The sequence below is a fragment of the Micromys minutus genome (genome assembly GCF_963924665.1).
Source record: "Micromys minutus genome assembly, chromosome: 1".
NCBI lineage: Eukaryota > Metazoa > Chordata > Mammalia > Rodentia > Muridae > Micromys > Micromys minutus.
The window spans coordinates 30,950,274-30,977,954 of record NC_137969.1 but is presented as its reverse complement, the minus strand read 5'-3'; the positions used below and the strand labels follow the sequence as shown (position 1 = coordinate 30,977,954).

Genomic DNA, 27,681 nt, shown 5'->3' with positions numbered 1-27,681 from the left:
CACAAATATACAGGGACACAAGCGTCATTAGTGAACATGAACTTCATTCCAACGTGCTAGCAACAAGCCATGTACCTATCTATCACCTTCCATACCAGCAAGGGCATGTTTAACCCAGCCACACTGTACGAAGATACCACTGGCCTTTGAGTCAGGTCAGGGAGAAGCAAACTTCCTTTTCCCACCCAAGGTGCTATGACAGAGGCAGAAATCAAGTTGCAATTCTCCTACCTTGGCCTCCCTAGTGCTGGGATAAGCCACACTTAGCTTCTGAGGTCCTTCTAACATAGCCATGTAATACTTTCTTAGGATCTGGGTTATGGTACACTGAGAACCTGAGGGGTACGGGGCCTGGCTAATGAACAAAAACCCATTATCTTCATGGTAAGTAGCAAAGACCAGGCTTTTGAACAAGAAAGGTAGGCTGTCTTTACAGTATGTCTACCATCCATGAGAAGAAAAGCTAGTGAACTTGGTGGCTGCTTAAAGACTTAAAAACTTTTTTTTTTTAAAAAAAAGTTATTTATTAGTTAAAAATCATTATGTTTAATCTATACACACCAAGAAAACTCTGACTGCTTTCATGTTAGGTTCTGTTCTACATGTACTTTATGCTTATGGTAACTAGTAAGATTTCAATGCATACTACCAAACCTCTAAAAGAATTAAGTACTGACAAAAATATATTCATATAGTGTTTTGCCAAAATGCTTTTAAAAATCTGTACATGTATCTCTCTTTTTAAAATAAAGTTGTAAGAGGGAAAAAAAAGGTTTTATCCCCAAAGCTGACAAAACCTACAGCTCTGCTTAAGCCATCAAAGCCAGGGCAAGAAATCATACTAGTTTTTAAATTCGGGAAGCTTTTTATTCTTAATAGTCATGTGTACAAGAAATCCTGTGAAATCAAAATGTCTTTAGTGAATGTCCTATTGTGTTTTGCTGCAACATCCAGGATTTTAAAACTCTTGGAAGGCCAGATATACATTCCATTGACTGGAGAAGAAAATAAAACCAGAGGAAAAAAAATTTTTTAAATCTCATTAGCATAGCCACAGTGTAGTAAACCAGAAGCAAAAGGAATGAACTTGCCCCATAGAGAAATAAAGAGAACTTAGAGGGGGAAAAAAAGTTTTTTATTGGATACTCTCTGTATTTACATTTGAAATGTTATCCCCTTCGCCCACCCCACTCCCATCCCCCCGACTTAAAAACTTTTAATCTCAACTTTCTAATAACTGACTTCCCTGAAACTTCAGGTCTGAAGAATGTGATAGCATGGGAAAAAGGACATGACTTTTTATTTCTGAGACTATATAGCCTGGGCTGTCTTCAAACTCACTAGTAGACCAACTTGACTTTGAACTCAGAGATTTATTTACCTACCTCTGCTTACCAAATGCTTAGATTAAAGCTATTAACAACAATAACAACAACAACAAAAACAACAATGGCGGCATTTGACATCATGCCTGGTAAATGCACAGGTTTTGAATAGACCCAATGAGTCTTCTTGAATCACACCTGTGAAAGAAGGTATCGGTCAGTGCTGCAGAGGCAGAGACCAGAAACAGAGCTGGCTATTAGGCAAAGAAAGTTAAGAGGAGAAGAGAAATAGACTATAAAACTGGAGAGATCTTGTAAATTCCCTTCAGGGATGCCTAACTTTCCGTCTCCTTGCACAGACTCACGGTCCTTGCTGAGCCTTTCCCACCTACACCACTATCTTGGAGGCCCAGGCAATAGGTTGGAAAGCAAGCCAGGAGCAACGCTGACCTAGCAAAGGCAACAGTCTGATGCTGTGACGTCATGGACCCACAACCCCAGCCATCTTCAGAGTCAGAATCTGAACACAGCACAGGGACTCCATCTGGTTTAGACAATGAGTCCAGCTGCCATTGGTAGTTAAAGGCTTGCTGAATTTATGGTCAGGTGCCTGTTCTTTGAACAGTGGGATAAAGCAGGCTTTGCCTAAACTTCTGCTCACAATATACTACAGCTTTTGTAGCCAAAAGAAAAATCATATTGCTGGGAAGACTTTTGAAATTAAAGATGTTTTAATCAATCTACATGACATTTATCTTTTGGTTTTTTGAGACAGGGTCTACCTATGTAGTCTTGGCACTTTGCTATTGGACCAGGCTGGCCTCAAACTGAGAGCTCTTTCTGCCTCTACCTCCCAAAAACTGGTAATTTATCATCTAAGGTAAGTCTTAGAACGTCTACATTAAATTAAGCTACCCATAACTTCATAGCTTTCACCAGTCTATTGTCATGTCTCAGTTTTGAACATGACCAGTGGAATAAGGTGTGCTTCTGTATAATTCACCCCCAGAGAAGCTAGTAACACCAAGTGTCACAGAGGCTGTCTTCTTAGCACACCAACTAGCTTACCTGCCTCTCACTGCCCTGTGTGGCCTGCTGATGAAGTAGTGCTGAGGACAGTAGACTTCCCTTGGTCACTACTGAACTGACCCCCTGCACAAATGTCTGTTGCCCAGGTCCATCCTTTAAGTCCACTAGGCAGAACTTCCATTGGTGAACAACTAAAAGCTCAGAGAAAACTACTGAGTTAAATACCCCAAACATCAACATTCTCCCTAATTTGTCAGCATTACTTTAGCCATTACTTCAGAGATTCAGTTAGAGATCTGGACAGTAGAAATGTTTTTGTTCCCTCTGTCCTCGGCTCAGTTCTCAGGAGAACTCAATTTGTTTGGGAAGTTGTATGAGTTTTGGGAGCTCTTAGCTTCCTGCTCTAATGAAATTAGTTTAAGGGGGTGAGAAGTGCTACCTTTAACTTTTTTCAAGGGCTACCAGATGTGACAAACAGAGAGAAAAAGGGAGGAGCCTTTAAGTATGCTATGGGCTGTTCACCCCTTCCCACCAGTAGCAAGACTATTCAGAACTCAGAATGTTATGGGAAATAAACACGAGACATGAGCTGCTGCTCTTCCATCCCCACAGAGGTAGAAATGGAGGTGCTAAAAGACCTGGAAAAGAAGGGACTAGATCCTTTGTTTGCGTGAGATGGTGTGTGCTCATCCTCACCAGACTCCTAGAAAGTGACACAGGTTCTTGGTATAAATGGCTCTCATCTGATTGCTGTCCTGAATACTGATAAGGCTCAGGAAGGAAAAAAAGGTAAAACAGGAATGGGAGAAATGAAAGGAAGGGGCAGAACAAGGAGCAGCCATCACTGTATAGTAATCCAGACATATAGAAAGGTAGAGACAATTTTCCAGAGTGACAACTTGTACCTGAAAAAAAAATCTAGAGGGATCCAAAACCGGTTTAAAAAAAGAAAGAAACTAAAAGATAACCTTTTTATTTTCTGTTTTATAGCTAAAAACCTACTTTTGGTTAAAAAAAAATTTTTAGCTGTTTTTGGATCCCTCTAGATAAAACAGAAAATAAAAAGGTTATCTTTTAGTTTCTTTCTTTTTTAAAAAAAGATTTATTTATTATATATAAGTACACTGTTGCTGTCTTCAGACACACCAGAAGCAGGCAGCAGATCCTCATTACAGATGGTTGTGAGCCACCAAGTGATTGCTGAGAATTGAACTCAGTACCTCTCAAAGAGTAGTCGGTGCTCTTAATCGATGAGCTCTTTATCGATGAGCCATCTCCCCAGTCCTATCTTTTGGTTTCTCAAAACACAGGATCAAAACCAAACACATAGCTAGGTCCAACATCTGTCAGATTTTTTTCTAAGAACTGTTCTTACCTCCAGCCGACGGATGATCTCCCGAAGAGGAAGTGCTGGCTCCTGTCCCCCGATGAAAGTAGTGGTGGGTAACTGGAAGACCTTGTCAAGGTCAGACTCGTGTAGGCCATAGAACCCTACAGACAATGAGGGACAAGGCATAGCCATGCAAGGGTCACAGTTTATAGGAAGGGAAGAGAAGGGATGCCCCAACGAGCAAAAGAAAAAAGAAAAAAAAATATCACATACCCTTGATGTATATGAAAACAAGCAAAATTTACCACCAGAACCAGAAACCTTAACAATAACTACACACTAAGATTATTACTAGGTAACCAGAATAAAGCTATTATGCACATATTAGTCTAGTACTTGGCAATTATTTACAATTTAGAGTTAAATTTATTTGAAGGTACAAAGATAAAAGTCAATTTGGGGAGGTGGAAGGAGTCAAAAGAAATCAATCAAAAAGCAAATAAAAAGTTAAGAGAATTAAGGTAGAAAATGGGGAACTGATAGAGAACAGCAGACTATATACATGAGTCATTTAACAGCAATGTGAGTACATATTACAAAGTGAGTGACAAAGCTGGAGTGTCCAACGGGAGAGAGAGAGAGAAATAGTCACTAGCAACCAAGTGGCTGGTGGGAAACCTGTTCTTCAGGATACAACTAGGCTAGCAGAGAAAGGAGAAACAGCCTTAGCCCTGGGTTAAGGGCAAGCCTCTTTCCCTGGAATACCCAAACTGCTAGATATTCTGGGGATAATCTAACCCTCACTTTCCCTATCCGCTCTCCCTGAAGTACTCACTACAGGGGAGATGCCCCTTCATCTGAAAGCTGTTTCAAACTGGAAAGGACAGCGGGAGGCTCTTTTCTTCAGCATCATGCTTTTTTCATCATTAAAGGAGCAAACTATCAAATGACACCATTAGTTTGTTTCCAGTTTGGCACTTAGTCTGAAATAATGTATCAATTCAAGAAGGGCAGAGAGTACAGTGTAAGTCACTAGCACTGGAATACCGACTGCTAGCACTTTCCCAGGCTCCAAAAATGAAAGCTGAACCAGAGACAATGTGCAGAGCCTGACATCTGATGGCCTGAGATAAAAACAGTCCTGTAGTTTCTGCCTGAGTTAAGTGTAACTAAGGGCTGCCATGAGACCCAGGAATAATGCAAGAAGCCTGAAAACACCAGCATAAACACAAATCTCCAGGGTGACTTTATTATTTTTTTTAAAAGACTTATTTATTTATTTATTTTATGTATATAAGTAGCAGTCTTCAGACACCAGAAGAGGGCATCAGATCCCATTACAGATGGTTGTGAGCCACCATGTAGTTGCTAGGAATTGAACTCAGGACTTTTAGAAGAACAGCCAGTGCTTGTAACAACTGAGCCATCTCTCTAGCCCCAGGGTGAATTTTTTTTTGTTTTGTTTTGTTCCTTAATAGTTGTTATTTAGCTCTGAACTTGCCTTGCTATGTAGACTGGGATGGCTTTGAACTTTAGGTAGTCTTTCTGCCTCTGTAGTAGAATTACAGGTGTGCACCAACATGTCTGGTTCTCAGGGGGATTTATAAAAACCCTTCATCTGTCTCCAACATCAGTGTTCCAGGGATCTCCTCATGGTTCTCATTCAAGCTGGGTTGGGAAATTACATTCTCTCCCAATTTTTTGCGACAGGGTCTTTATGCATAGCCCTAGCTGTCCTCAAACTCAGAGATAAGTCTACTTCTGCCTCCTGGGTGCTGGGATTAAAGACATGCACCACCATACCTGGCTGGGGTATTCTATCTTTAAGCCTTAAAAAGCAAGGCATATTTTTTCCCAAGTCCCTTTAATTTCATTAAAGCAAGGGGGGGGGGGGCAAGTCAAACCAAACCAAACAAAAAACCTAAACCAACCCCTCCCCAAACCCCAGGCCTGAAGGAAGACAGTGGTGAAAATGGTTTACTTAGTCCCACTCACTTGTTTCTATTGTTGTATCATCAATAAAGAACCAGCAGTTATGGGCATCTGGGAAGCACAAAGCTCTTGCCTCTTATAACCCAGCTTGTAAGCAACAGCTCCGTGGTATTTATGGAAAAAAGCTAAAATATTTTCTGTAGTTGTTTTAAGACAGGCCCCTGTTACACAGATGAAACTAGCGCTGATCCAGCAGCAGTCTCCAGCAGCAGCCTCCTAAATGCTTTCATTACAGGTATACACCACTATGCCTGCCTTAATAAAATTATTTTTGAGAAACTTCTTAGGTTTACAAAACTCAGCTCAGACCAGGCACAGTTATTGTAATCCCAACACTTTAGAGGTGAAGGCAAGAGGATCAGGAACTCAAGATCAGTGTTGGTTTCAGGAAGACTGCATTTCAAACAAACCAGCAACAACCACCAAGTAAAACAAGACCAAATACTGGAAATCTCTGCATTAGTGGAAGATCAGAGGAGCAAAGTGTCAAAACAGTACACTGTTCGGTACAGAAGGTACTCCGCTGTGACGGATGTTAGCCAGTCACGTATTCACCTGCAGATGAGAACTGTGCCGCTACAGCATCAGCACAAAGACCTGATAAAGCATGCGCTGACACTCCTTTAGGTACATGTAACACTCAGTTGTAATTCGCTCTTGTGTCTCACTGATCAGCATCAGAAGTGTTGTGCCCATTTCTAGATCTTCAGTCATTTAAAGATTTATTTATTTATTATATATAAGCACACTGTAGCTGTCTTCAGACACACCAGAAGAGGGCATCAGATCCCATTACAGATGGTTGTGAGCCTCCACGTGGTTGCTGGGAATTGAACTCAGGACCTCTGGAGGAGCAGTCAGTGCTCTTACCCACTTGACCATCTCTCCAGTCCTTGACTTTGTTTAAACAAAAGGTAAAAGGGCCCAGTTGAAAGGATGAAGGAAGGCAATGATGGCCAGGGAAGCCCTGGATTCTCTTCTGCTTCTACATCCCAGACAGGGAGAGAGAACGAGCAGCAGAGGAATCTTAGGAGTACAGACAACAAAGCCTCGCAGATGCTGCTCTATGTGAAGACTGGGGGGAGGTGGAGGAATCACAAGACCAGGAAACTAGAGACAATTCCTGCTGTGTGCTGTCCCACTGTTCTCACTAACTTGTTACAGGCCTGAGCCCCCACATCGAGGCTTTAGGGAAGACCCAAGAGTGAATCTAAAACTGTCCCCTCTCTGAGGACAAAAAAGGAACAAGGTAATGCTCCTGAAGGTCTATTATGACAGACCTATTGAAGAGTCTAAAATTCACAATACCAACAGGGCTGGTAAGATGGCTCAGTGGGTGAAAGGTGTTTGCCACCAAGCCAGATGAACAAGTTGAAGAGAATGGATTCCTTCAAGTTGTCTTCAGATGGCCACAGCATCCCTACACACTGAACAGAATCTGGTGACCAGCATGGCAGTGTATTCCAGCACTTGGGAGGTGAGTAGGAAAAACAAGGGGTTAAGGTCAGCCTTGGGTACACAATAAATTTGATGTCAGCCTGAGCTACATGAAAAGGGCGAAAAAACACAAATAGCAGTCATCACTATCACTCTACTGTATAAAAATAGAAATGGAACCTTTAAAAGGTAGGCATAAAATCTCTAGCACAAAAAGAAATAAAAGGAAAGAAATGAAATGAAGCAAAAATATTTTGGCAGAAGTGATGGTACATGCTTTTAATTCTACATTTGGAGGCAAACAGGAGGATCTCTGAGTATGACACAAGCCTGGTCTATGTGACAAGATCCTGTCTCACCATAGAACAAAACAAAACCCAAAACAAAAACTAAAAGCAAAACCAAGCAAGAATATTTCAGAATGAATGAGAAGCAACAGCCAACAGTCATCCCAGATACAGATGTTAGAATTACCTAAGAATCAAATAAAGCCATCACAAAACCATCTCAATGAGTAATTATAAATACAGTGACAAAAAAGCTGGCTTACAAATTGAAATTCTTAGCAAAAACTAGAAACATATTAAAGCACCAGATGGAGGGGCCAGTAAGATGGCTCAATAGCTAAAAGTGCCTGTTACCAAAACCTTATGATCGGAGACTAGTTCCCAGATTGGTAGGAGAGAACCGACCCCTGCAAAGTGTCCCCTGACCTCCACAGATGTACTATAGCCCATCTGTGCTCACACATGCACACATACACAGAAAAATTAGTAAATACATTTTAAAAAAAGAAAATAAAAAACCCCACAAATAAATCCACCAGACAGGATCAATGGCACAGGTAAAGAGACTTCATGGATCTGAAGATGGAAAAACAGACACCCACCTACTGGATGAAAGTTAACATTAGAAGCACCAAGGACAGTGATAATGTAATTAAAAATTTTTCATTCATGTAGGGACAAATTTCTGAAAGAAAGTACCTGAAAGGGTACTTTAAAAATGGCTGAAAACTTCCTTAAATACATCAAAAGAGTTAAACTCCCAGATTCAGAAAGCTGATTGAATCTATAGGTTAAGGCACAGATGCCAAAATATATAACTTGAAAAAAATTAATAACAAAAGAGACTCTCCACTTACAGAGAAAAACGATATAAAACAAAACAAAAAGGGAGTTAGAGATTTTCTCATCATAAATCCTGGAAGCTAGAAAAAAGTGGTGCATTGCTCCAGAGCTGAAAGAAATTTTCTGTCTACTTAGACTCCTATAAACAAAACAAGGGGAAATTAAGAGATTCTCAGGTAAGAAAAACAAAACAATGTGTCCCCTAAAAGAATGGGCAAAGGAAATGAACTCTTCAGACAAGAGGAGGCAAGAAAAAGAAGCAATCTCACAAAGAAAAAGCACACAAAGCAGGAGTGAATAGAACAGACCCTCCTGTTCATGGTCTGCTAAATAGTATTTGGTGGCTGAGGCAAATGTCTAACACTGCCTACTGTGGCTCCATTTCAAATGTAAGCAGAAAAGATATTTACAACAGACGCATTATAAATGAAGATAAAAGAAGGCAAGTTTTCTACTCCGGCTGACCTGGGGAAATAATGGCATAAGTAGACTGGTTAGTTATGTCTACATAATGTAAGAATATATAGAGCAACTAAAAGAGCTATACAATAAACATTCATAAAGATGGGGCTTTAAAATAAGAGTTTAAAAGTCCAGGGGCTGGTTCAGTGGGTAAAGGTACTTGCCATACAAGACTGACGACCTGGGTTTAACTCTTGGAATGCACATAAGGTGGAAGGAGAACTCAGTCCATAAGTTGTTCTCGGATCTCCACATCTGTACCATGGCTTGCACAAGCCCCTCTCCTGCCCCTCAGAACACGTCTCTAAAAATCCATAGTTGACCAGGAGGTAAAGCCAAAATCTTTTAATTGTTGTGCAAGAATAAAGATATTCTATAGTGATACTTATAACCCTCCCTTCGGTTTATACAAAATAAACTGGAATTCCCAGGAGTTTTTCCTGGGAAAGGAAAAGGTGGTGGTGACTTGTCTCCTGGAAACAGACACCAAGCAGCTCTGGCAGCCTGTCAGAGAGCAGACCTGAGGTGATGATGGCTGGCACACAGCTTGACCAGGCTCCTGAGTTATGCATACCTCTCACCCTCCCACGTAAACCTAGACTTTATGTTAGGATCCCAGAGATGGTCTCAGGGGGGTCACTGGACATCTTTACTCTTCCTCCCAGGGTGACCACACTGAATGCATCCTCTTTTTCTGCTTCTCACCATTACTTTCTCTCTTTAATTGGCCTTTTTCGGGATGAGTAGCTGAACCTAGCTTGTTATGGCTTCAGGGATCTGGCTGACACTAACAACTCTAATAACAAAATGAAAAATACTAAAAACAGGAAAGAATAAAATAGTACACTTATACTCTTAATATATCAGTAACCACACTAAAGATAAATAAAATAGCATTAAATAAGCCAATACAAAGGAGGGAATACAGTATCAGATAAAGTAGACTTTAGAGTAAAACATCACTAGAAGCACAGAGAGATACACTATGACAAGTGTCAATATATGTACTGAGAAGACAGCAATTCTAAATGTACAAGCAGAAGACTTTATATAAATTTAACATATTAAAAGCTTTTATTCCCAACACTGAGGACAAGGCAGGAGGATTGCTACAAGTTTAGAGGCTAGCCTAGGTTATGTAGTGAGTTCAAAACCAACTTGAGCTATACAGTGAGATGATCTCTTAAGGAAAAAAAGCTACAAAATATCTGAACTAAAAATTAATAAGAATCTCAAAGGAGAAATGGACAAATTTATATAGGTAACTGGAAGATTTCAAAGCCCCTTTCTCTCAAAAGTTATTTTTTTAAAAATCAGAAAATTGTTATAGATTTAGGAAAACAAACTTCAAACAAGACCTAACTGATGTTTACAGAACACTTCACCGAACAACAAGCAACCTGTTTTCAAATGACCACACATTAAGACAGATGACAGACTAGGCCATTAACACTAACAAACTATGTAGAAGGACTGAGATCATAATAGAATCAAATTAGAAACCAGTAACACTTAGATACTAAACAATAATTACTTCTAAATAAACTAAAAGTATTCAAAACGAAACACCAAGTATGGGGTGGGAGGCATTGAATTTATCAAAGATTGTGGGAAATCTCAGAGTACCAAGATAGAAACTTAAAGTAGAAAAATACATACATCAGAATACAAACAAACAAAAGAAGGCATTAATCCATAATCTGTTTCTAATCCCAGCCCCAGGACTAAAAGAAGGAAAAACAAACAAAACCCAACAGACAGACATAACAACAAAAAGAACAGAAATCTATGTGGTTGAAGAACTAAAGCAGTGACAACCCAGGGAAACAAAGGACTGCTTCTCTAAGATCTACACACAGACAAACCCTTTGTAAAACAATAGCAACACAATTTACAGGTTGTGAATGAAACATGATGTCACTAAAGACCCTCAAGATAGCAAAAAGATAAAAAGGGAATATCATAAACTCTCTAGGCATTTTATAGCTTAGAAGAAATGAACCATGGAGGAACACTTCTCAATTTACCTGTAAGTTTAACCTAATTCCTAACAAAAGAAGGCTTCATGTAGACAGAAACACTTATTCTTAAAGACATTAAAATTGTCACAATAATGGTAAAAATAAAGCTTAGTAGTCACAATAATTGGGCTGGAGAGATGGCTCAGCAGTTAAGAGCACTGACTTCTCTTCCAGAGGTCCTGAGTTCAATTCCCAGCTACCACATGGTGGCTCACAACCATCTGTAGTGGGCTCTAATGCCCTCTTCTGGTGTGTCTGAAGACGGCTACAGTGTGCTCACATTAAATAAATAAATCTTAAAAAAAAAGTCATAATAATCTCAATCTGAAATTGGTGGGAGAATATGAACAACTAAAAAGAAAAAATCTGAAAACCCAAAGTAGATTGACAAAGATAAGAGCTAATGTCTTTGAAAATTTTATTATGTGTAGTTATTTGTGTATGTGAGACATATATGTTTTAAGGCATGCATGTGGAGGTCAAAGGCTCTCTCCTTCCACCATGTGAGTCCCAAAAATGAAACTCAGGTTTGTCAGACTTGGCTGCAAGTGCCTTATCTCACCAGTCAGATTCTACTTATTTTTGAGAAAAGTGTAAAAATCTCACTCAAGAGACTTTCCAGCTAACAATGCCAAAACAATTAGAGACTACAGGCAAAGTAAGTATTTACATAAATCTCAATTTAGACACTGATCTTATATATAAACACATTCAAAATGGACTCTAGACTTATTTAAAGCTATAAAACATTTTTAGCCAAAGCTGGCCTCAAACTTGAAACAACACCCCTGCCTTGCTTCCTAAGTGGTAGGGTTATAGGTGCAGTCCACTGAGCCAAGCAAAATATACAAGGAGAGATCTCTGGGATCTAAGACTAAGGGAAAAGTTAAAATTGACAACAAAAGCACAACAGGATGAAAAGTTTAATAAAGCGTACATCACAAAAATGAAATCTTTTGCTTTATAGAAGGCCAGAAGCGAATCCTTTAAAACAACTGCATTTCTATAGCATGTGATACTACTCATTGCTAACACTAACTGGGGCTGTCTCTACACATCCAACCACAAAATTTTAATCCTGAAGTTCCACTTTTATAGCACTCACAAATGACAACATTACAGAAATGGAGAAGACAAGAGTAATTTTCAGGGGTTAAGCTTTGTGGCACGGTGAGGCCTGACTCTGGTGGGATGTGTGCTACAGTCACAATGACACTGCTGGGCATACTACTAAAGGTTATGAAAGTCATTAATTCTTAGCTGCATGAGTCTTCATTTATCTCAAAATGCAAAGTTTAATATTTCATAGATATTATGAATAAGACAAAGGAAAAGAAAAGAGTCTTAAGAGAAGCGTGACGAGAAAGAAACTGGCCAGGAGAGTGAGGCACAGGTAGAGAAGATAGCAGGCAGATGGCTCCAGCACCTCAACTCTGGATTCCTCAAAGGCATTCTCCACAGAAACAAGGGTCACAAAGCAACCCCAGAAAGCTTTTACTAATATTCTGGTTGTCTTTTAATCAGAGAACAGTTTAGAAACCTTGTTCAAAATGCCCTGGAAGCAGAATCTGAAGGAATCCAGAGTCTAGCAGAACCCACAAACAACACAGAGGAGAGGTCAAGCCACCATGCAGAGCTAATGTGGCCTCGGGTTCCCAGGTGGCTCCTGCAGGAGCTAAGGGTGAATAATGCTGCCGATGGAAGTTTACAGCACAGTGATGGTGAAGCATGTATAAAATGAAAATGCTCTTCAGAACACAAAATGAGCAGAAACAGGCCTACTCCAGGTCACAGTTCTACTTGCTGGCTAATAACTAAGTTAAAGAAAAAATATTTTAAAACAATTAAAAAATTGTAAAATACAGATAGATGTTGTGTCAACTTTCCCAAAATCACATGCTAGAAAAAGTTGCACATACTAATCAAACGAAGTCCTCAACTCCAGAAAGGTCAAAGGCTCATTATTTTCATACCTCCTACTGTTAGCATTCGAAGTCGTTCCTTGAAAACTGCAAGATCTGAGAGGCAGAGTGGGGTAGCATGGGTGAGCGCAGAAGGAAAAAGACAGATGAGAGTTAGTTTAAAACCTCAACACCAAAATTCTACATCATCACCATAGCAATAGGTCACAAACACTGTAACACCAACGGAGGGATGGAGGGATAGATGGATGGACATGGAGATACACAGCTACACACACACAGACACACAAACACACACACACACACACACACACACACACACACACACACACACGAAAGGATACAAGGATGGGTTTTGTGATCAGGGGTTCATAAATGTGGGACCTGCTCCTAGAATAAGGTAAATCAAAGGACAGGAAGGCCACTCTCCTAACACTGGGAAGTCATTTGACCCCATTGCTCGAACCTAACCTCAAGAAGTCACTGACATTTACATTTCTAGACCACTATGTGGTGAAAGATGGAGGGAAAGAAAGTGAAAAGACCTGATGTGTGAAGCAGTCACCTCTCAGAACTGGATTCAGGGAGCAGCTGACTGTAAAGAGCAAGAGAATCTTAATCTTCCTGCACAAGATGGTAGAACTGGAACAGAAGAATTCAACACCCTATGAACCTTAACAGCACACATCTATTTACACCTTACACTGCCTTCCACCCAACTTTCCTGGCCACTAATGAAGTGTAAAACATTTACCTGATATATAAATATATAAAACTCCACCCAGAACCCTGGTCAGGGTGTGCACATAAGGGTAGACAGGCACTTCCCTTCAAGTAGAGGCTCAAACTGAACAGATCCCAGTGAGCAGGTAGTCTCATCAAGATACCTGCACTGTGCAAACACCAGCAAAGTTCTGCCTTCTTCTCCTAGGGGCATGAATCTAAGTCCAGAGCACCCAAGCTCCGTGAAAAAGCTGCAATGCACTGCTTAAGGTGAGGGTGATGATTTTACATTTAGAATCAAGACAGACCAGGTCAACAACCTGATCCTGTAGAGCTCAGACACAGGGGAGGGCCTCAAAGGAACTGAAATTCTCATTCTTGTTTTAGAAAAAAATCTGAATACTATATGAGATAGTGCTTGCTATCTGGGTTCTGGGTATGTAGATGCTTTTCTTTTTTTTTTTTATACTTTGAAAACAAAGAGAAAGGACACAAAGAATGAAAGAGAACCATTGTGTTGTCATTTATAAAAAGCACTACTGTCTCCCAGCATATCTGAGTGCTTTGAAGTCTTTTCAGCAATGACATTTGGAGTGTAGGTCTGTCACTGGAGTAGATAAGCTGTTAGGGATATAGCTGTATTTCTTATTCTAAAAGATAAGGATGCACACGGGGGTAAATGTGATAGATTTATCAGTTCTTAGGCATACACAAAGAATCTCTGTTGAACACCTAGTGGCTGTGATGCCCTTTGAATACAACTTCAGGAGACCTGCTTGTAGTCACCTAAGGAAGCTTTTGGCTATGACTCTCTAGCTGTCTGAGGTTACACAGCAGGCAATGCAAAACAAATTGCTATTACTCCAAAATTGTGATTAAAAAGCAATTCTAGAACCAGGTAGTGTGGCAAACAGGTGTAGTTCCAGCTACCTGAAAGGCTGAAGTAGGAGGGTTGTTTGAGCACATGGTTTTCAGACCAATCTGAGCAATAAGAATGATTGCAGCTCAAAGACAAAACAACAGCAGCAGCAACAACAAAAGCCTAGACAAACAGGGTTCACACTGAGTCTCCAGCTCACTCTTCTCAATGCAGCAAGAAAGTCAGAAGGATACACAGGCACACTGACATACTGTGTCCAACGCCACAGAAGCAAATGCACATTCATTTAAGTAGCTGGAATTCTGACATAATTTTAGACTTAAAATTGACTTTTAAACTAAATGTAAGCTCATATCCTAATATCAAGAATTTACAAACACTAAAAGCACAGCATGTTTGGGAATTTTCATATTTTCCTTATATTTATTTACAAAATGTTAATCTGAATTCTTTAATTATACTTAAGTCTCAGACTAGGAAAAATAGACATTATGTCTGTGTGAGAAGTTACCATGGAATGCATAACAGAAGACACAGATGACGGCAGTTTTAAGCAGGAATTTGGTTTGGGTACAGTACTTGAAAGAAAAAATTGAGCACAAACAATAATGAGAACAAGATGTGAACCCTCCCCTGTTCATGCCAAACTGAGTAAGAAAGAAATGACTAGCACAGAACGCAAAGCCCGAAACAACAGGGGCCACACTGCAATTAGCACCACAGGCTGACTGATTTCTGATTAAGCTATGTATTTCCAAAAGATGACAATGATGGAGGCTCATTGTCTAGACCCATCCACAACTCAGTCATTGTATCATACACTCATTTCTACCTTGGTACCTCAACCAATGAGCCTTTAGAGTCATCTAGACTGTGGGATGCCTTACCTACACTACAACAGAAGCAGAAAACACATGGAGCAAACCATGGCTGTGGAGGACAGGAAATGCGTCCTTAAGGGAAGTCCATAACCTTGCACATATGAAAAATGTAAAAAAATGAAAAAGTCCACAACTGGGTTGGAGATGGCTCAGTGGTTAAGAACACTGACTACTCTTCCAGAAGTTCTGAGCTCAATTCTCATGGTGACTCACAATCATTTGTAATGAGATCTGATGCCCTCTTCTGGTGTGTCTGAAGTCATCTACAGTATAATTATATAAAATAAGTAAATCTTAAAAAAAAAAAAAGTCCACAACCTTGTACAAATGAAAAATGTATCCCTAGTCCAGACATCTTGAGTATAATCATGGAATATAAACCATTATTAAAACTAATCTTTAAATTTTAATGAAAAGCCTACAGTCCTAGTTATTCAAGAGGATGAGGCAATAGGGCCCTCTGAGCCCAGCCTAGGTGAGGAATGGGGGGGGGTGGGTTGGGGGGGAGAAGTGGAAGGCATGGAGACAGGAAGAAGAGAGATAGCAGGTGTGCTGGCTCACAGATAAAAGCCGGGAATTCCAGAGACAGAAAGATCTCGCTGGCTTACACAGAGAGCTTTTTTGCAACATAGCTATGCTCCTCCATGCACAGCTTAGTTCTTAATCTTAGGTGATCTGCCTTAAAGATGAGGTGACTGGAAATACAGAAAGGTTAAACATCTAGTTTGAGGTCATTACTGAGCGATTTTAAAGCTGTATTACAATAAAAAGGAAATGCTAGGATTTATGTGCTGTCTAAACTTATATCAGACCTGTGTACATCAAAGGTGGTTATTCAAACTACTTTTCCTACACTTTCAAACATCTAACAACTGGCACCTTTTTAACTTACAAATATCTCTATGGTGTATCGTTTAAAATTCAGAGTACCAGAGATGGGATATAGCTAAATGGTAGAGTATTTCCTGTTTACTAGAGGCCCTGAATTTGATGGGGTAGGACTTAGGAGGAAGGTAGCCATGGAGGCAAGGGTTGCATTAACCAACACTTGAAAAACCCAGGCAGGAAAACTGTGTTTCAGACCATCCAGGGCTATAAAAAGAGTGTAAGATCTACTTAGGGGTTTATAATTTTTCTCATTAAAATAAATAAAAGTTGAAGGAGCAGGTGGCACAGCTTTGTAACTCCAGAACCTGGGAGATGAAAACAGGAAAACTCAGGAGGACGATGCCAACTTGGGCTACAGAGTAAGTTCTGTGCCAGCTTGGGTGACATGAGACCCTAGCTTAAGAACAATCAAACAACACAAACCACACATCAAATGTGCTTTTCTCATCCCTAACTCTTAGCTCCTCCACATACTCCTGGTCAAAGGAAGTTGTCAGAGGATTTCAGAGAGCTCTGAGCCATTACTATATACTTGAGCTTCATGATTTATAAAGTCTTTAACTATGATTCTCACAGAAGCACAAAAACACTGAGGACATCATCCAATGTGGATATGAAGCAAGGCCCCAAGAAGGGGGGAAAAAGCAGGGCAGACTACTGGAATAGTGACTTAGGAGCTGGACTCCATTGGAATTCCTTAAGGTTTTTAACTCTTCAAAGACTGTTAAGGTTGCCTTGACCTACAAGGGGGGAAAGGTAGCTTGAAGGCACCTGGTTATTCTAATGTGCAGATAAAGGTACATTTTAATGCAGGCTTCAGTGCTATAGAGAAGGGCCAGTTTTTCCTCTGCTTCCCTCTAGTACAAATTTAACATAAATGGAAAACTAGCATATTGTGGTCTTCAGCCTGACTGACATAGGAGGTTCCTAGAAGGTTTCTGTTCACAAGAGGGGTAAGAAGTCCACAGCTAGTGGCTCACTCTGAACCAAGCACAGGTCTGGAAGGTTTCAGAGTATTCACTGAACTGATGTGATACAAACAGGAGAGTAAAGAGTCCTGGGATTCCCACACGTGGAAGGACGACACAGAGGGAGAAGGCACTAAGACCACCTAGGAACCATGCAAAGAGACATGTCTTATGAGCACAAAGTTTTCATCACTGAATCTCAGAGCGAGGTTGAACTCACACTAAGTCTACATCCAGAATTTTCACCCTATTTGGTCAGATTCAGAGGAGTTCCTCTACTTTCCTCCCATGTTTTTGTCCATGGTTCCTGACTCATAACTTTTTCCCCAAGTTAGACCACAGATACTGAGTTCCTCTTTCTCAAAGTAGAACATAAAGATCCTTAGTCTTCCCCAATCTTCCTATCGAAATTGACCATAAAACTTTTGATCTACCCTCTGATTACAGTTCAGGCCTCATTTCAGAAGGTTCTGCCAGCCCTATGCCTGAGAGAAGAAATGCCAAGGAAATGGTAAGCATTAAGTCCCTTGTATCCAACTGCATTTTAGCATGCTGGTCCTTGCTTTGATCACACTTGTACAATAAAGTCTACACAGAAGCCCACAAGGATAGTGTACCACAGGCTATGTGCTGTGAAACTTGACAGCTAAACAAAATCTTGTCTACATGCCAAGATGATGGTACACTCCAAATCCACGCTACAGAGTATCTGAGACACTTCTACACTTGCCTGTAAATAACCTGACTGGTTATTTACATTGTTAAAATAGCCGTTATAATAAGGTGGTAAATACATGCAAGTGTTTTGCTGGGTTCTATAAACTATTTGAACATCCAGAGTATGGTGACACAAACCTTTAATGCCAGCACTTGGAAGGAGACAGACTTAGGAAGTAAGCCCCCATCTAAATCTGATTCCAGCTCTAGGTAGAGAGAAGTTAGACTGTCTTTACATTGACTTGTCTGTCTGTCATCTAGATGTCTGTTTGTATGAATGTACATATCACAGTGTAAGTGTGGAGGTCAGAGTACTACTTGCAGGAGTAGTACTTTTCCCACCATGTACATTCCAGAGACCAAACTCAGGCTGTCAGGCTTGGTATCCATCATGTGCTGAGGCCATCTAGCTAGCCTCAAGTCTTTGTCCATGGTTCCTGGCTCATAATTTCTTTCTTAACATAAGCCATCGAAGCTTCGAAAGAGGGAATCAAATCTCATTACAGATGGTTGTGAGTCACCATGTGGTTGCTGGGATTTGAACTCAGGACCTCTACAAGAGCAGTCAGTGCTCTTAACCACTGAGCCATCTCTCCAGCCCACTAGAATTCCTCTTATCCAACATGGATAATATAGTCTTAATTTTTTTCTAGTCTTTCCGTTTTAGAATTTACCATAAACAAGTTCTTTTCATGAACTGAATTGAATGAGAGGAAACTCAGTTAATACTGACTGCGTGTTGGCTGGTGAGGAGCAGTCCTTATACGCCCTCCCTCTCTTGTTCAATGTGTGTGCATGCACATGTACAGAGTAAGTCACAAGGTATCTCTGCCTTATTTCCTTGAGGTGGGGTCTTTCATTTAACCTGGAGCTAGGCTAACAACAACAAAAGCCCAGTAATCTTCCTGCCTCCACTTTCTGAGATGCTGACATCACATGTTCATGTGGCCATGCATACGGCTTTACACAGGGCTGTACTTAGGTCCTCACGCTTGCACAGCAAGCATTCTTACCACTGAGTGACTAGCCCACTACTACCTTATACCTCTTGAGAGAGTACAAGTGTTTTGTGTAGATTACCAAGAAAAAGAAAAGGGTTGCTTTTCTATGTATTTCCTAAGTCTGCTAAAAGGGTGTACAATATAGAGGAAATCCTGTAATAGCTATGAGTGTTCTTGAAAACTAAAGAACAATGTATAAGCTTTCAATACCAATTCCAACGTCAATAATATCCACTGTCTAATTGTAGCTTATTACTATCCAAATCCTTGGCTACAACTCACTAATGCCTATAAAACCACAAGGTATGTGCTAAGCCCCAGAGACTATTCCTCAAAGTACCTTCAAGGACACTAATTTCATCTTCTCCCCAACAGTATTAGCAGGTTGGTGATCATCGACTCATTAGCATGCAAGTGCCTACTGTGAACACTCTGGTCATTTTGTAATTAGTCACATCATCATTTCTTTAGTACAGGTTAGCAGCATGGTGACATAAGCAAATTAACTCTGGAAGCAGCTTCAGTGAGCACTGCAATGCCAATTCACCTCACAAGGAGGACAAGGTACAGGCTGGCACATCTTCCAGCAACAGTGACAAACCCCAATTCTCCATACATGCACCTCCTGACGCTGTAGGGAATGCCTCCCAAAGTTTCCTCAGTGTGATCACCAGCATTTACAAATCAGGAGACCCAGACAGCAAACCTTGCTCTGGAACTCGTGCCTTAGGAGTAAGAACACCCTCTAGCTCGACCAGGCCCCACTATATTCCAGAACGAGACAGTAGTGACAACAGCAGCCTTACAAGGCTCATCAGTGGTCTTACAAAAGGAGGTGTTGTGCAGGATGTGAAAAGCTGGAGTCAGGAGAGCCACTGTCTGAAGCGGTTGGCCAGGTTTTCCTGGCGCCACAGGCCCTTCCTTTGAAATTTTTTTTTTCCAGATTGAGACTTAAAACAATCTGGCTGAAAATTGAAATAAATAATATCCTTAAAATACACTAAGACTATCTTACTGCTGAATTTCAAGTGATCAGAACAAAGGAAACTTAAGAGTCTTTCCCTCCTGTCTGGATATCCTGGCTAGCACAGGCTGTGCACAGCGAGAGGAGCTCAAGCAGCGCAGCTGACTGCTCGCAGACCCTCACCAAGTTTGTCTGTGGATGAGATAATGTCAGCGGGCACGGAGGAGTCCAGATCAGCATCCAAAATCCCCAGGGGGTCCAGCTGTGCTACATGGTGCCCTCGTATCTATGAGTGGGCCAACGATGAGAGGGAAGGACACACACAAAAGGACAGGAGAAAAAAAAGAGGGAAGGGGCAAAAAAAAAGTAAAATTACATTAAAATTAGCATTTACATATTAATTCTCACCCACGTTTGAAGAAACAGTTACCGGAGCATCATCAAAATTTACACAACTAATTCCGAGAGGATCAAGTTTTGCAATGTGGTGACCCCTGACCTGGAATAATAACACAAGCAAGTCATTAAGCAGGTCCAGTGAGCTGTGGGGAGGGTAAACTTATAACTCAGCAAACCTTCCTTAGAAGGAACATAGCTCAACGAACCCATACGACAGAATTAGGTTTTTTCTTTTTAAATTTATTATACATATATATGAGTACACTGTAGCTGTTCAGACACACCAGAAGAGGGCATCAGATCCCATTACAGATGGCTGTGAGCCACCACGTGGTTGCTGGGAATTGAACTTAGGACCTCTGGAAGAGCAGTCAGTGCTCCTGACTTCTGAGCCATCTCTCCAGCCCCAGAATTTGTTTTTTAAAATCAGTTTAGAACAGTTTATTTTAAAATACATTACCACAAGCTGGGCCTGGTAGCACAGACCTATAATCTAACCTACTCACAAAGTTGAGGCAAAGTATCAAAAATTTAATACCTGCCTAGGCAACTTAGTTAGAGCCTGTCTCAACATAAAGAGAGCTAAGGAGATATCTCACACACACACACACACACACACACACACACACACACACACACACTCACTCCAACCCCAAAGCATTACTGTGTATAACTGCTCTTTTATGAGGATAAAAAAAATTAACAAATTTCTCAAGTTATAACAAACCTGGGTATTTGAAAAGTGATCCTAGGGTCCTTACAGTTTCTCTAGATCAACAGAAATGAGATATGCTGGGAGAATTGTTACTGCAGTGTGAAGACAATTATTTCCCTGAAGAGGAAAGTGAAAGCTTAGGCCATGACTCAAAAGGGTATAAACAAGGTACCATTTTATTAAGAGAAGGTTTGCCTACATTGTATCATTATTATATTTTCTATGTGTCTGTTTATTTACGTGTATGGAGGATTAAAGCTATAGCATAATGATTGCTACATGGATTAAAAAAGCGCTTTATTTGAACTATTTAAAAACTCAGATGGTTCTAGAGAGATTGCTCAGCACTTAAAAGAGGTTCCATATGACCCAGGTTTCATTCGCAGCACCTACATGGGGGCACACAACCACCTGTAGCTGTAAGTCCAGAGGACCCAATGCTCTCTTCTGGCCTCTATGGGCACCAGGCACACATGTGGTGCACATATATACATGTAGGACAAATACCCAGATACATAACATAATACAAAATTAAAAATCAAGTAAGAGGATAGGATATAGCTCAATGGTAGAGCTCCTACAAACCATGTGTATCTATGTGCAGTATATAACCTCCAGTACCATCAAAACAGAAACAAACAGGTTTGTTCTGTTGCTATGTATTATAATATTGAATACTGTACCCGAAGGTCTAGGCTTACAAGTGAATTCTCTCATTTACCCGCCTTTGTTGCACAAACCTTGCTCCTTAATTTGTAACAGATGAGGGTTGGTCTGTTGCTATGTACTGTAATGCCAAATACTTAAAAGATGCCTACAGCCTATAGCTGGGCAGAAGCGAGATAGGGAGAGTTTTGGTTCAGAGGCAGGGAACATGGAAAGAGGAGAAGGTGGAAAAAGACTCCATGGGTAAGTGAATGATGAAAATATGGCCACGAGGGCTGTCCACCTGGAGTAAGAGGAGCCCAGGCAGAACAGGGCAGATTGTAACTGAGGGTTATTGACGGTAGAGATTGGCCCAGCTCTAGCACTTTAAAGGCTAGAATTTCTGGGGATTTGATTATTCTGATTTTTTCTGAATAATTAAAGGCAGGATAGAAACCACAAATTGGGATTAAATATTACTACAACAGCAGGGAAGGGTGGGGGAATCCCATTTATTTTTCAATTTTTAAAAAATGTAATTATTTTTGAGACAGAGTCTATTATTTAGCCCTGGCTGGCCCAGAACTCACTCTGTAGATCAGGCTGACTTGAAACTCAGAGATCCACCTGCCTCTGGTTCTCAAGGGCTGGGATTAAAAGTGGCTCAGTCACCATGCTCAGAAAATTCCTTCAGGCATTTTGTTGTTGTTTTAAGCTTTAGATATTTCTGTCACAAGTCCTTGTTAGCAATTTGAGAACAGCAAGTGCCGAGAAGTTGCTGGAGAACTAAATTAAAACTGTTATGTAGCCAACTGTATGAAGGATATGGTCAGAACTACAGCAGCTATAGCTGTGAGCACAGAAGAGGCCTCAAAGAAGAGCACAGCAGGAAGAAGACTGAGGGCCCAGGACGTTTCTGAGCAACCAGCACAGGAAACTGAAGCATGAGCTCAGGGCAAGCTCCCAGACTGCTGCTGCTGCATCCATTCTAGAGTAGGCCGTGGGGCCTGGACTCACTCCCACTGGAGCTTCTAGAAGAAAGCTACTTGGCTTGTTTTTCTGTACTTTTCTTCCTCATATCTATTTTCAGGTGTGAATTCTGGCTTCCCAACAGGTGGACACAGAGGAAGACGTTTACTCATAGTGCTAGGCTAGAGGAAGGACAGGGAAAGCCCAGTCAGTCCTGCTGGCTGTATGTGAGAGGCTGGCTGCTTACTGGCAGAATTTAGGTATAGCCTCCTCATTTCACCCATATTTTGCACTCAGTTCCTCTTCTCCATCCTCTGACTTCAGTCTCTAAACTGAATACTTCCATACAGTATTCAGTTGTCAACTGAGATGAGACACCAATCCATTCACAGCACTGCCCCTCTCATCAGCTGTGAACACCCCCCCTTTCCAAGCCTACATCCTGACTGGCCCTGAGTTATCATGAGACAGAACATTAAAGTGGAAGATTAGCTCAACTAGATGTCTTGCTTCTTTTTTCTTGTATTTGATTTTGCCTCACTAAGATCAAAGCAGAAAGGAAACAGCTGGCACTTGAAGAGAAGCAAAACAATGCACACCCAGGAAGGCCCAGGGAATACGGTATATCATTTGACATTGACAGTCCTGCTCACCTGATAAGCCCTGATGAGAGACTGCACCGCCAAGTGGTCCTCCACGAGTTTGTCGACGTTAGGCTGTGCTTCCACCAGGGACTGTGCGTGAGCCATGGTAGCCAGGGAGCTTCGACTCAGGGAAAGGGGACTCTGGTAGGCAGTGCCCGGTGGGGCTCCAGCATTGGTGTTTCGGAAAAAAATGTCCCATGACTAAAGACAAAAAAAGCATAGTTACCTGACTCTCCCTTAAATGTCATATACAAATGTCCTCTGTAAGAAGGCAACATTGCTATTTCCTTATATTCCCATTTTTATTTACTTTAGATTTCAATAATCTAATTTACATTTGTATTGTAAATTATATATTATTACTTAACCCACCTCTCACAAGATGTAAATTTAAAAACATTTAAAGATATATGTATTTTTAAATTTTTACTTATTTTTATTTCTGTGAATATGTGCATGCATGTTTATCTGTATGTACACCGTGGATGTGCCTGGGGAAGCCAGCAAACAGTATTGGATGCCCTAGAGATGCAGTTCCAGATAGTTATTCGTTGCCCAATGTGAAGTTGGGAACCAATCTAGTCCTCTAAGTGCCCTTAACTGCTAAGACATCTCATTAGCCCTTATTAGTTAGGAGACAGAGATGAAGACTTATTTCCATGGAGAGAAAAAGAAATTGTTAGAAGACACTTTTTTTTTTTTTTTTTTTTTTTTGGTGGGGATGGTGAGTTTGAGTGCAGGATCTGACTATGGGAGTAACTATTTGGTTTTGAATTCAAGCTCCCTCTGCTTTGGTCTTCCCAGTATTAGGGTCACAGGTCATATTACTATAATGCACATCTGAAAGATGAAACACTGTCTTCTCGGCAATAAGAGTATTCTAGCTCTAAAATTGTCGTGAAATTTAAGAGAATTAGACTTCTGTGCTCACCCTCCTGCAATCTCTTCAAAGATACTCCCCAGATATGTCTTCAGGGTGTGGGGATGTCTGTCTATCAAAAGAATTCTATCTGTGCCTGGCACAACTGGTAAAGATGACTTAATAAAGTAATTGTTTCATCATACTAAAAATCCTAGACCCTAAACATGCTAGGCAAGTGATCTGCCAACAACCCTCCTCCCCATCCCACCTGTTCATCTGATTTTTTTGTAGACTTAGATCTTTTATAATACTATCCAGGTACCAACATATCTGATTTATGGATCTATCCATAAGTCCTTGGTATATAAACCAGGAGGCTCTGCAGCTACACAAAAGCCTGACTAACTCTTACAGAGCAGAATAGTCTCTCATTCTAAAATATTATGAAGAGTTTTCTGATATGCTACAGTAAGAACATACTATATTCCTTTGGTATTCATTAAAACCGTTTTTAAAGGGACAAGAGAGACACCTCAGCAGTTAAGAGCACTGGCTGCTCTTCCAGAGGGAGGGTTCAGTCCTGAGCAGCCACACTGCAGCTCACAACTGTCTGTAACATCAGTTCCAGGGGATCTGGCATCCTCAAAGATGTACATGCACACAAACACCAATGCACATAAAAATAAATAAATCTTAAAGAAAAGAATTAAAACAAAAACACCACAAGCATTTGTGCCAGGCACGGTGTTGCATACCTTTAATTCTTGCACTTCGGAGGCAGAGGCAAGATGATCTCTATGAGTTAGAAGCCAGCCTGGTCTACGAAGTGAGTTTTAGGTAAGCTAAGGCTCTACAGTAAAGCCTTCTCTCAAAACCTAACAAGCAAAGAAAAAGCACTGGGAATATGACTACTTAGCCTCATGAATATGATAAAAACACTGCATGCTTTAAAATGACATTTGTACTATAAAAACTATACTTCAATGAAAAATTTTGTAACAATTATAATCTTTCTGGTTAATTACTAGGAACACACTGGGAAAGACAGATCTGATGTTATCTTCAGATACCTACCATGAAACCTATTACAGAAACATTCAGACATAAGCTGATTGTCTGGAACATCAAAAGAGTTAAAACATTCCTTTCAAAAGATTTTATCTAATGTTTGCAATTTCAGGATGTAAATTTCTCAAAACCAGGGTCTCAATCTTCCTCTATCAATTTGGCTTCTACCAAAATTCATTCTGGCTTTCTCTAATGTGAGAGAACAGTACTTCTACTGAGGTGGTGGGCGGAATGGAACAGAGGACTGTTAGCCTCCCACTCTACCCTTCCAGGTTCTACATAAGGTTTCTAAAGGATGACTCTGCATGAAACTTGATGGATATCTCCAGGTGCTTCTGACCTCACAGAGCCCTTCCAACAGGTCCAACAGAGATCCCTACATCTTAGAAGCAGAAATGACCAATGACAGCATACTTCGGCTGTCCATCCTTCTTCTGGAAGCAGACATTAATGAAGACTGCATACCTTGGCTATAGATGTTTGTTCTAGAAGCAAAGATGATCAGGGAACCTCAACTGTCCATCCTTGTACTAGAAGTAGAGGTAATAATCAATGACAGCACAAGGGAGTGTCTATCCTCGTTTTAGAAGAAGAGATGAGCACGGGCCACATGGTTTAGTGGCCCATCTTCAAAATACACAGTCTAAGAAATCATTAGATAGCTTTCCCTGGCCTGCGCCAAGGCCTTCAGTAAAAGCCTCTCCAATGTAGCAGCAAACTCGACAGGAGATAATCCAATCGTATTTCATCCCAGCACTGCTTGGACTAACGACAAGCAGCTCTTTCCACATAGAACATCAGGATCTATCACTCCAAACAAGTCTCAGAAGCTGCTTTACTTAGTCCAACCCTGACAGCAAATAGCCCATGAAGTACAGCTATCACCTCATAGCACCTTTGCAAGGCTCAGGAATCAAACCCAGGGCCTCTCACATACTAAACGAGCTCTCTACTATTAAACTAAATCCCAAAAATGATTTCTTCACTTATCTTCTGACAAGGTTTCATGTGTCCCAGGCTGGTCTTAAACTTGCTACACAGCCGAGGAAGACTTTAAACTTACCCCCTTGCCTCTATTCTTTTAGAGTGCTGGTATTCTAATGGTGTGCCACCACACCTGGTTCTGCAGGCTACTCTGAAGACGAAGAGACAGGAAGACAAGGTCAGTACTAGAGCTGGGGATATAGCTCCACTGATACACAAGCATGAGAACCTGAGTTTGATCCTCATGTAAAAAGAGCCATGTAGGGGGAGGGGGGATGGGACTGGGGGAAAGGGGATAATATCTGAAATGTAAATACAAAGAATATCTAATTTTAAAAAAGAGGAAAACAAAACAAAAGAGCCATGTAAGATGCATGCCAAAAGTATATCCATACACCTGTACTTCTGATGTGGGGAGATGAAGATCATCTCTGAGGCTTGCTGGCCAGCTTCTGTCTTAAAATAGACCATGTCTTAAAGAACAGGACAGGGAAGCTAAGATCAAGGGCTCAGTGCTTCATGCTGCATAAGCATGAAGACCTGGGTTTAGATCCCAAGTATAAAAGCAAAAAGTGGGGGATGGTGGTATCACATCCAGCTCAATGTGACCTTCTTTTGTGTTTAGTAAAACTCAAGTGATTTTCAATTGGCTTAAGACAATAGACAGAAAGGTACTAGAGTCAGTCAGGGAAACAAATCAATCAACCCAGGCTCATACCAGTTCTCTTGAGTTTCCAGTGAAGAAAAAGAAGGGAGAGCAGCTCCACTGGCTCTCTTTTCTCAGTCAAATGGCACTAACAGAGTGGCTCCCACACTGGGTTGAGACTGTTCCTAAAGATCCCCTTTGCACCATGACTGGTGTCACACTAATAGGTTTTCTGACATGGGTAATCACCAAAGGCTTCTGTATACAGCAAGCTACTTGGCAAAACTTACACTACATACACAGAATAAATTTAAACAAGTTAGATCTTTTACACAGATAATAAAGGTTATTATTTGGTTCAAATGAATGGCCACAGACAGACAAAACGCACACTCTGTTCAAGGCCAGAAGCACCCCTACCTGATGACCACACTTTCTTCCTAGCAACCTTAAACAACTTCCTTTTTGGGAAGGTCAAAAGCCATTCTCATTTCTTTCTTGTCCCTACAACCTTGCATCTTACCCATGGTTCCCATCTCTCCACCAGACCTACCTTCATCTCTCCCGCCCTGCCGCCAACATCCATGTCACTGCCAATTAATACCCCAGCTCTGGGTCTGTGGTTCTCTGTAGTCCTTAGAGACCTTACTGACGTTACCTTACTGACTTTGAGACCATCCCTTACCTTCCCTACATCGTCCTGAGATGCCCAGTCGTTCACCTCACACAAGTGTACTGTTAACACCTAAATTTGTCCCTATCTTGAAAAAGGTTCCCTTTACCCTAATATTGCAGCCCTGCTGGTCTCCTCCTCCATCTATCTCAACAAAGAGTCTATGTATTTATCATTAGTTTGTTCATGCTGCCACTGAGACATTTGTGTCTGGCCAGAACAAGAGGAAACCTTTGTAAATGTTTGAAAACCTTCAAGGGGAAAACGTCAATCCTCCACCCCCAATTCCTGCTCAGTATGAACCAGAGGACAGAAGACCATCCACTAAAGTGGCAGCAGTGTCGGCATCAACAAGAACCTGCCCAACCCCAACCTTCTGGTGAGGAAAATGAGCCTGAGCGACCTG

The 27,681-nt window shown here is 40.9% G+C and overlaps 1 protein-coding gene across 2 annotated transcripts in view; it reads right to left on the bottom strand.

Annotated features, from left to right (window-relative positions):
- The window catches only part of OGDH (oxoglutarate dehydrogenase), a 64,615-nt gene that overhangs the window by 20,106 nt on the left and 16,828 nt on the right, over positions 1–27,681 (bottom strand). For both annotated transcript variants that reach the window (XM_080934440.1, XM_080934441.1), the window contains exons 3-5: positions 23,052–23,243; positions 19,854–19,956; positions 3,730–3,845 (exon numbers count right to left, since the gene is read on the bottom strand). In XM_080934440.1, the coding sequence (XP_080790566.1) occupies positions 3,730–3,845; positions 19,854–19,956; positions 23,052–23,243 (411 nt within the window). The remainder of the gene's footprint in view (positions 1–3,729; positions 3,846–19,853; positions 19,957–23,051; positions 23,244–27,681) is intronic.